Source organism: Miscanthus floridulus, chromosome 2, assembly GCF_019320115.1.
Source record: "Miscanthus floridulus cultivar M001 chromosome 2, ASM1932011v1, whole genome shotgun sequence".
In the NCBI taxonomy this organism is placed as follows: domain Eukaryota; kingdom Viridiplantae; phylum Streptophyta; class Magnoliopsida; order Poales; family Poaceae; genus Miscanthus; species Miscanthus floridulus.
In genome coordinates this window covers 132404977-132416368 of record NC_089581.1, presented here as the reverse complement: position 1 = coordinate 132416368, position 11392 = coordinate 132404977, and the positions used below count along the sequence as shown (strand labels likewise).

The 11392-nt window shown below is 42.2% G+C and overlaps 1 protein-coding gene across 1 annotated transcript; it reads left to right on the top strand.

Moving 5' to 3' along the window:
- The first annotated feature begins 3783 nt into the window (after positions 1 to 3783).
- On the top strand, positions 3784 to 4761 carry LOC136530313 (protein GOS9-like). Its single transcript, XM_066523084.1, has 2 exons — positions 3784 to 3920; positions 4054 to 4761. Exons 1-2 carry the CDS (start codon positions 3918 to 3920, stop codon positions 4498 to 4500), a joined length of 450 nt encoding a protein of 149 aa, XP_066379181.1. The 5' UTR covers positions 3784 to 3917; the 3' UTR covers positions 4501 to 4761.
- The last annotated feature ends 6631 nt before the right edge of the window (positions 4762 to 11392 follow it).

Here is an 11392-nt window from a genome sequence, read left to right as displayed (position 1 = left end):
CATCTTTTACAATAACAACAAAACAAACATTAAAGAACTACTTATTCAGATATATATAAAAATAAAACAAATTAATAATTACTTGAGAATAATTGTATATACTTCAGATATATATGAATATAAATCTAATATAATTACATGAAGCAAACAAACACACCATGGTAAAGGAAAATTAATTAATGGCCCATTTATCCATAAATAATTAAAATACATATTTATTGATTACAATAAACAATTTCAAAAGACAACAATTAGCAACAATTATTCTTTACCCAATATCTTTCATACAAACCCTAGTCCAATTTCATCAAACATAAATTTACAAAAACAAAATTAATAAAAAAACCAAACCCTAGATCTAGATCCACATGCACATAAAACATCCATAAAACAAACTAATTGTTCACTAAAATCAAGAAACATGGACTAAATAAGGGTATGATCTTGTTCCCCTCCCTAATTTACCCTAGTACATTTAAAACTTGGGTCTAATTTGCTTCAAAAGTAGCACAAGCGCCATAGAAGAGAGAGAAAAACAAAACTCTAATTACTCACTAACCAACCATTAAAACTTCAAAAAAAAGTATGGAATAGCATTTTCTTACCTTCTACAACCTCTCCACCAAAGAATTTGAGACCAAAACCTTCCCCCCTTAGTAGAGCAATTTTTGGAAGGTTCCCAAGGCCTCCTCACCTTTTTTTCACGGGTTGGAGTGAGTAACCCGAGGAGGAAGAAGGTGCTGCATCTGTTTTATATAGGGGATATTTGTAGGGGCGGCTGGTGATTGAGCCACTGCTACAAATCGAAGCTATAAATACGGGGCCATTTGTAGAGGCGGCTTAATCACCAGCCGCCCCTACAAATAGTATTTTTAGGGGAGGCTGGTGATTGAGCCGCCCCTACAAATCAGAACCCATTTGTAGGGCGGCTCATAACACGAGCCGCCCCTACTGTTCCATTTGTAGGGGCGGCTGGTGTCTGGGCATCCGAGCACGCCACTATAGGGGTGGCTCCATCACCAGCCGCCCCTATAAAAAAATCGAACCATTGCTAAAAATTGTTTTTTACGTAGTGCGATATGGACCACAACTACTTGGAATAAAAACGACTCTTGTGTCTTTTTCCCCTTGCTTGGATTGAGTCTGATGACTTGATATAGCTGGGATAAAACGACAGCGGCGGTAGTTTTAGGGCATGTTTGGATCACCGGACTAAAGTTTAGTCCGCCGTTAGATTAATAAGATAAAAATAGACTAGTTAGAAAAAAATATGAGTTCTACACATCAATTAGCCTCTAGTAGTCCATAATTAGTTCATATTTACGGCTTTTTTTGGCATCTAAAAATGGACTAAAGTGTTTAGTCCATCCGAACAATTCTAGCTAGTCGGATCCCGTCTATAGCTCGCCACATCATCTTGAAAGGTCGTTCTACTAGGGCCGTAGCCAACAAGGCATTAGGCTGAACTCAACACAAAAACTAGTGTCTTCCCCTTATATATTATAGTCCTTCTAGACTAATTATAATCTATCGGCAATGAAGCAATAATTACTTTAGGACATTGACTGCCTATAAAAGTGCAATTTAGAATAATGCCCACAGATTAGCAAATTCTTTATGTCGTGCAAAATCAGTAGAAATATATAAACATACTTAACTATCCATGAAACAGCGGAAAAGTTCAGTGGAAAAGAGGAATCCCTGCAGGCAGCCCACCTCGCTTGCTAGGGCTCCGCCCTAGCGGCTGCGTCCGCTTCGCCATCGCTATCATCGGCGGCAGCTACCTCGCCGGCATCCGCCACCTCCTCCCCACCCCCTACACCTTCTCCGCTCGCCTCCCCACCCCAACATGTTGTCATGGCCACCTCGCCGCCTGGCCTCCACAGCCTCCCGCGGCGCCACATCTGCGGGATGCGCAACCCCCACTGCCGTTTCCCCGTTAGATTGGGTAATAAATTGCCCAAGATTTCTATTCATGATTTAATTAATAGACCATTATCTGATCTAGGTTATATTAAGAATAGTTTTTATTCTTAATCAATACAACAATAATTTAGTAGTAGGAATATTTAATTATTAAGGTTAGGGAAGGATGAATGATCAAAGACCCATAATATTGTGTTTATTATTTTTTTATGTTTATAAGAAAAATCACGAGAGAATCGAAAAAACAAAGATGGCATGCCAAATAATAAGGGAAAGGGCATGATAGTCCAGAAAATAAACAATGGAAAAAGAGGAAGAAAAACAAAAGGAGGAAATCAGGAAAAGAAGTGAAACGAATACAAAAATGAAAAACGGATCGGACAGTAACTAGTCGGAGATAGTCTTAAAAATAGAAAAATGCCGAATAGAAGACGGAATAGGAAAAGGAAAAAACCAAATTTACTATGTATAGTAATCGTATTTGGTATGGACTTAATTTTTGTGTAGGAGTACGGACTCTTTGTTTAAACATGGACCATACACAATCCAATACGTTTTAGAATCGGACTCCGTATCACGCTAAATAAGAGCTATTCTAATTTGTATGAGCACGGGTTGTATATATATAAGTTCGGACGGAAGAAACTCTCTATTGTCAATAGTTAGAAGCAGACGGACCAACAAAATAGATGTACGAAAAAATGGTTGAAAATTTTGTCTCTTTATTATTAGGTATAGATATAGATATAGATTTGGTCAAAGCTGAAAGAGTTTGACTTATCGGAAAACGAGAACGACAGTTACTTATAGAAGGAGGGAGTACATACGAAAACGGTACGGATATTTTTTAATCGTATTTGAGACCGAATTTGTTTAGTCGAGTTCAGATCTATATGTATCCGAGTCCGAATATTCAACATCTGATACTATATCCATATCCGAAATACTCAAATCGCATATTTATGATGTCGACAGCCAGTCGTATCATATGCGACATAGCTGGCACTATCCATATTCGAATCCAAATCGGAGTAGAAATACTTACGCTGTCCCTAAATATCTGTTGTTTTCGTTTCTAGAGAAACAACTTTGACTAAATATATATTAAAAAATATTAATATTTATGATACATAATTAATATCATTGGAAAGATGCTTGAATCTAGTTTTTTAATAAATTTATTTCTGAGATACAAATGTTGCACATATTTTCTATAAATCGAGTCAAATTTATGATACACACACCAACAACGACAGTTATTTAGGGACGAAGAGAGTATGAAAATAAATATAATATCAATGGTATCCATCCGTACGCGTATCAGAAGTCTTGGCCTCCGTCCATATGCGTATCCGAAGTCTTCGCCGGTAGAAGCGGCTGATAGTCATGTGTATATAAGCGCGTGTTTAGTTTCTGAAAGTTGGTATGTGGGGTTATTGTAGCACTTTCGTTTTTATTTGGCAATTAGTGTTCAATCATAGACTAATTAGGCTCAAAACATTCGTCTCGCAATTTCCCACCAAACTGTGCAATTAGTTTTTTTTCGTCTATATTTAATGCTCCATGCACGGACCGTAAACCTTCGATGTGATAGGTACTATAGCACTTTTTGGGAATTTGAGGTGGAACTAAGGGCTAATAAGCCATTCGTGCAAGTTTTGGCCGCCGACGACGAGATGCAAGTACATCCAGGTAGCTGGTAGGAGTAGCTTTCATCTGATCCTAGCAGTCAGAAGAGAGAGATACCTGTCGTTGTCCCTGTCGCTGTCCGCGCAGGAAACGTGGTTCCTTGTACTTGGAGGCCGCACAGCCGCGCAAACCAACAACCACAGGATCACTGCACGTCCAAATTTGGGCTTTCTCTATCTGGTTTCTAGTGCCAACTACCCAGGTATAAGCTTAGCTTGTGCCTGCAATACTGCATCCCTCCTCCCTCGGCTCGTTCCTTCAGTTCTCTGGGGCCGACGGTGACGTGAGCTCGCGACGGCGACATGGTCTCCTTCGTTCCTCTCCTCATCTCCTGTTGCTATTGCTAGCTCCACCACCGTGCCATCGATCTTGTCCACTGGAGCTGACAATGCAAATGAACCTTATCTGCTCATTTATTTCCCTCTGTCCTGCCCGCAGAGCTCGGTGGTGAAGCTTGGGCCGTGGGGCAGCGGCGACCACGGCAGCGCCTACGACATCACGGTGGCGCCGCAGCGGCTGGAGAGCATCTCCCTGCGCTGGGGCAAGATCATCGACTGCATCTCCTTCTCCTACCTGGACCGGGACGGCAAGCTGCACACCGCCGGGCCCTGGGGCGGCGCCGGAGGCGTGAGCGAGGACACCATCACCCTGGGCGCTTCCGAGTACGTGACGGAGGTGGCCGGGTCGGTCGGCCCCATCGGGGAGCTCACCCACACCATCACCTCGCTCAAGTTCGTCACCAACCGCGCCACGTACGGGCCCTTCGGCCGCGGCGATGGCACGGCCTTCAACGTCCCCGTGCTCAACAACGGCAGCGTCGTCGGCATGTTCGCTCGCGCGGACCAATACCTCGACGCCATTGGCTTCTACGTCCTCCCCTTCTGATTTCTTTGCATTGTTCGGATCGGATCAATCAATCCACCACCGGCAGCCGGCAGGAGCCGCGCGCGCGCGCCGGCCGCCTGGATGATCGCAACGGCTGGTGTGTCTTGTCGGAAGAAGAGATCATGATGCACACGTGCGTGCACAGTGATGATCGATGTGTGGTGTTATTTCGATGATCCATGTATGTTCCCATCCCGTTCTGTTGGCCCGATATGGACCACAGCTACTTGGAATAGAAACGACTCTTGTGTCTTTTTTCCCCTTGCTTGGATTGAGTCTGATGACTTGATATAGCTGGAATAAACGACAGCGGCGGTAGTTTTTAGGGCATGTTTGGATCACCGGACTAAAGTTTAGTCCACCGTTAGATTAATAGGATAAAAATAGACTAATTAGAAAAAAAAATTATGAGTTCTACACATCAATTAGCCTCTAGTAGTCCATAATTAGTTCATATTTACGCTTCTATTTGGCATCTAAAAATGGACTAAAGTGTTTAGTCCATCCGAACTCGCCACATCATCTTGAAAGGTCGTTCTACTGGGGCCGTAGCCAACAAGGCTTTAGGCTGAACTCAACACAAAAACTAGTGTCTTCACCTTATATATTATAGTCCTTCTGCACTAATTATAATCTATCGGCAATGAAGCAATAATTACTTTAGGACATTGACCGCCTATAAAAGTGCAATTTAGAATAATGCCCACAAAATTAGCAAATTCTTTATGTCGTGCAAAATCAGTAGAAATATATAAACATACTTAATTATCCATGAAACAGCGGGAAAGTTCAGTGGAAAAGAGGAATCCCTGCAGGCAGCCCGCCTCGCTTGCTAGGGCTCCGCCCTAGCGGCTGTGTCCGCTTCGCCATCGCTATCATCGGCGGTAGCTACCTCGCCGGCATCCGCCACCTCCTCCCCACCCCCTACAACTTCTCCGCTCGCCTCCCCACCCCAACAGGTTGTCATGGCCACCTCGCCGCCCGGCCTCCACCGCCTCCCGCGGCGCCACATCTGCGGGAGGCGCAACCCCCGCAACCGTTTCCCTGTTAGATTGGGTAATAAATTGCCCAAGATTTCTACTCATGATTTAGTTAATTAGACCATTATCTGATCTAGGTTATATTAAGAATAATTTTTATTCTTAATCAATACATCAATAATTTAGTAGTAGGAATATTTAATTATTAAGATTAGGGAAGGATGAAGGATCAAAGACCCATAATATTGTGTTTATTATTTTTTTATGTTCATAAGAAAAATCACGAGAGAATCGAAAAAACAAAGATGACATGCGAAATAATAAGGGAAAGGGCATGATAGTCCAAAAAAGAAACAATGGAAAAAGAAGAAGAAAAACAAAAGGAGGAAATCATGAAAAGAAGTGGAACAAATACAAAAATGAAAAACGGATCGGACAGTACACTACTAGAGAACAGACTTTAGAACGATGTCCCAAATTAGCATTAGCCTCGGCATTTTTTGCCCCCGGGACTAAAGGACCATTTAGTCCCGGTTGGTAATACCAACCGGGACTAAAGGTCCCTGCCCAACGGTCGTCCGCGGGGCAGGGATCTTTAGTCCCGGCTGGTATTACCAACCGGGACTAAAGGTTTACCTTTAGTCCCGGTTCGTAATACCAACCGGGACTAAAGCTTTTAGTCCCGATTTGGGTAATTCCCCAGGAATAAAGATTAATCTTTAGTCCCGGTTTGGACCCCTAATCGGGACTAATTATCCCGGCCTATAATCCAGCTCATTTCTTCCTCCCCGAGCCCGAGCCATTCCATTCAAACTCACTGCCTCTGTTCTTCAGCTTGCTGTTGTTCTTGCTCTCTCCCCCTCCATTGGTGTTGCTCTTCGATTTTAGAGGTAACAAACTTAATCATCTTATGTTTTATCAGTAGCTTATCTCATTTTGCGATGTAGATGCATATGTAACTTTATATGTTAGACTTTATTATGATTTTATATGTCATTTTTAGCTCAAAATCACATGATGATTTGCATATATGTTTGGATAAACAAAAGTTAAATTAGTTCATCAAAATCACGCCTCGCTCGTCCTCGCTGGAGCACACGCCATCCTCGTCCCCGGTGGCTTACGTGATCTTAGAATTAATTTTTCCATGAAATGAAAAACTTAGAAAATAGTTAGAAAATTATAGAAAATCCGTACTAGTTGAACTTGCGGACCGTGTTCAGCTCGGCAAGCATGTTCTCTGCCGAGCGGTAACGGACGTCAAGGAGGAGCTTTGATTCTACGAGGGAGAGCGGCAACGGTCGTAGAAGACCGTGTTTCCTTTCTCATAGAATCAGAGCTCTTCCTTAGCAAGTACGGTGCCGTCCGGTGGAGAAATGCTCGCCGAGATGATCACGTAAGCAAGGTCAACTAGTACGGATGGTTATTTATTGAAACCTGTTTTTGAGCTATAATTTGATGGATATTTGATAACTTCGAACCTACAAATGTCGTCTACAAATGTTACTATCCTCGGTAACCTAAACGCCCACGAGCTCGCCGATGTCGAGCAGGCCACTTAGAATTATTTTTTTCATGAAATGAAATACTTAGAAATCATGCCTTTTATTTTTTAGAATTAAATTTTCCATGAAATGAAAAACTTAGAAAATAGTTAGAAAATTGTAGAAAATTCGTACTAGTTGAACTTGCGGACCGTGTTCAGGTCGGCGAGCATGTTCTCTGCCGAGCGGTAACGGACGTCAAGGAGGAGCTTTGATTCTACGAGGGAGAGCGGCAACTGTCGTGGAAGACCGTGTTCCCTTTCTCGTAGAATCGGAGCTCTTCCTTGGCCAAGTACGGTGCTGTCCGGTGGAGAAATGCTCGCCGAGTTGATCACGTAAGCAAGGTCAACTAGTACGGATGGTCATTTATTGAAACATATTTTTGAGCTATAATTTGATGGATATTTGATAACTTCAGATCTACAAATGTTACTATCCTTGGCAACCTAAACGTCCGCGAGCTCGCCGATATCGAGCAGGTCACTTAGAATTATTTTTTTCATGAAATGAAATACTTAGAAATCATGCCTTTTATTTTTTAGAATTAAATTTTCCATGAAATGAAAAACTTAGAAAATAGTTAGAAAACTGTAAAAAATTCGTACTAGTTGAACTTGCGGACCGTGTTCAGGTCGGCGAGCATGTTCTCTGCCGAGCGGTAACGGACGTCAAGGAGGAGCTTTGATTCTACGAGGGAGAGCGGCAACTGTCGTGGAAGACCGTGTTCCCTTTCTCGTAGAATCGGAGCTCTTCCTTGGCCAAGTACGGTGCTGTCCGGTGGAGAAATGCTCGCCGAGTTGATCACGTAAGTAAGGTCAACTAGTACGGATGGTCATTTATTGAAACATATTTTTGAGCTATAATTTGATGGATATTTGATAACTTTAGATCTACAAATGTTACTATCATCGGCAACCTAAACGTCCGCGAGCTCGCCGATATCGAGCAGGTCACTTAGAATTATTTTTTCCATGAAATGAGCTACTTAGAAATCATGCCTTTTTTTAGAATTAAATTTTCCATGAAATGAAAAACTTAGTAAATAGTTAGAAAATTATAGAAAATCCATACTAGTTGAACTTGCGGACCGTGTTCAGCTCGGCCAACATGTTCTCTGCCGAGCGGTAACGGACGTCAAGGAGGAACTTTGATGCTACGAGGGAGAGCGGCAACGGTCGTGGAAGACCGTATTCCCTTTCTCGTAGAATCGGAGCTCTTCCTTGGCCAATTATGGTGCCGTCCGGTGGAGAAATGCTGGCCGAGATGATCACGTAAGCAAGATCAACTAGTACGGATGGTTATTTATTGAAACATGTGAAATCCGTACTAGTTTTGTTTAAATATATCATTTTAGAAAATATGAAATTTATACTAGTTTGCAAAAATAAGTATAGAAAGTAGATGACAACTGGTACCGGATCATCGGCCTCTCGTTCGGTTGCGAAACGACTGAGGCCAGAACTCCCTCTCATTATTTGCGGCAAGTGTAAGCAGAAGATTGTGATGGAGTACCGAGTCAAGAGACAGGGACCCAACAAGGGTCGTGTTTTCTATAAGTGCCCGGATCGCGATATGAGTTTCTTACGCATTTTATTTGTATGGCTAATTGACCTATTTTTCTTGAATATTTTTGACTAAATAATTTTTGGCTTTAATTACAGTGGGAGGGCAATGGATGCGATGGTTGGTACTGGGAGGAAGATTATGCTACATACGTGTAGAATTTGGGTGCGCTTGAGGTAGCGGCTGCTGCTGATGAGGCAGTAAGCCAGCAGGAGAAGCTTATTGATATTCAACAGAAGAATGATTTGTCTGTTTTAGTTGCGTACGATCATGAAATAATTATGTTACTGAAGTGCATTGTAGTTTTAGTTTATTTAGTGATAGTTGGGATTGCTTACGTTGTAGCCAGACTTAGTTAATTAATCAACCGTGTGTGTGTCATTTATGTTGTATAATAAAATACTAAATTATGTTCAAGGTTTTCATAATTTGTCGTGTAATACAGATTATGTCACGCCATTGGATGTACAATGCCGATCGCCGCTCCCAAGACTTTATTGAGGGCTTGCACTATTTCTTAGGTGTGGCCGAGGCAAATAAGCGGGATGGTTTCATGTGCTGTCCATGTGCCCTATGTAAGAATTTAAAGGAATATTCAAGCTCAATGAGTCTTCATTCACATTTGCTTAAGTCAGGTTTCATGTCAAACTATATATGTTGGACTAAGCATGGAGAAAGCGGGATCATGATGGAAGAAGGTGAAGGGGAAGATTTAGACATTGATGACATTATTGCTCAGTATGGTGCCTTTGATGATACTACAATGGGGGAGATGAAGAAGAGATAGCGGTAGAAGATGATCTTGGTGATGCTCTTGGCGATGCCATTCGTGATGCACAACAAGAATGGGAAAGTGAAAAAGAGAAAGTTAAGTTCGAGCGCATGCTTGAGGATCATAAGAAGTTGCTATACCCGATGGCCGAAGAGGGGCAAAAAAAGCTGGGTACAACACTGGAATTGCTACAGTGGAAGGCAAAGAATGGTATATCCGACAAGGCATTTGGGAATTTATTGAACCTTATAAAGAAGATGCTTCCGAAGCCAAATGAATTGCCCAGCACTACGTACGAAGCAAAAAAGGTTGTCTGCCCATTGGGATTAAAAATCCAGAAGATACATGCATGTCCTAATGACTGCATCCTCTACCATGGCAATAAATACGAGAATTTGGATGAATGCCCGGTATGTAAAGCATCGCGGTATAAGATCAGGCGCGATGATCCTGGTGACGTCGAGGGTGAACAACGTCCTAGAAAGAAAATCCCTGCCAAGGTTATATGGTATGCTCCTATAATACCACGCTTAAAACGTTTGTTCAGAAATAAAGATCATGCAAAGTTGTTGCGGTGGTATAAAGAAGACCGTAAGGTAGACAATATGCTGAGACACCCAGCTGATGGGTCCCAGTGGAGAGCGATAGATAGGGAATTTCCAGAGTTTGCAAATGAGGCTAGAAACTTAAGGTTCGCCTTAAGTACAGATGGTATGAATCCTTTTGGAGAGCAGAGCACTAGTCATAGCACTTGGCCAGTTACTCTATGTATCTACAACCTTCCTCCATGGTTATGTATGAAGCGGAAGTTCATTATGATGCCGATCCTCATCCAAGGTCCGAGGCAACCTGGCAACGATATTGATGTCTATCTAAAGCCATTAGTTGAAGAACTTCTAGTTTTATGGAACAAACCAGGTGTACGTGTCTGGGATGAGTACAAACAAGAACACTTTGACCTACGAGTAATGTTGTTCATAACAATCAATGATTGGCCTACTTTAAGTAATCTTTCAGGTCAGACAAACAAAGGATATAATGCATGCACACATTGTTTTGATGACCTTGATAGTATATATTTGAAAAGATGTCGAAAGGTCGTGTACCTTGGCCATCGTCGATTCCTTCCGTTGAATCACCAAGTAAGAAAGAAAGGGAAGCATTTTAAAGGTAAGCCAGACCATTAGAAGAAGCCTCATAACCGAACCGGGGAAGATGTACTCGCAACGGTCAAGGATGTGAAAGTAGTATTTGGAAAGGGACAAGGCAGTGAATCTGTTCCTAAAGATGCTAAGGGACACGCACCCATGTGGAAGAAGAAGTCCATCTTTTGGGAGCTACCCTATTGGCAAGTCCTAGAGGTCCGCAACGCAATCGACGTGATGCACCTAACAAAGAATCTTTGTGTGAACCTGTTAGGATTCATGGGTGTGTACGGGAAGCCAAAGGATTCACTTGAAGCACGCCAGGACTTGCAGGGCATGAAAGAACGAGACAATCTTCATCCAGAGAAGACAGATGATGGACGTAATTACTTAAGTCCTGCTAGCTACACGCTTAGCAAAGAAGAGAGGGACAGCATGTTCGAATGTCTAAGCAGCATCAAGGTCCCATCGGGATTCTCCTCCAATATAAAGGGTATAATAAATGTGCTAGATAAGAAATTCCTAAACTTAAAGTCTTATGACTGCCACGTGCTTATGACGCAATTGCTTCCAGTTGCTTTAAGAGGAATTCTACCTCCACATGTACGTCTAGCCACCATGAAGCTATGTGCATTCCTCAATGCAATTTCTCAGAAGGCAATCAATCCAGTGGAACTAGCTACTCTACAGAATGATGTGGTTCAATGTCTTGTCAGCTTTGAGTTGGTGTTCCCTCCATCCTTCTTTAATATCATGACACACATCCTAGTTCATTTGGTGAAGGAGATTAGTATTCTTGGACCTATGTTCTTACATAACATGTTCCCCTTTGAGAGGTTTATGGGAGTCTTGAAGAAATATGTGAAAGTCCGTTCTAAGCCTGAAGGA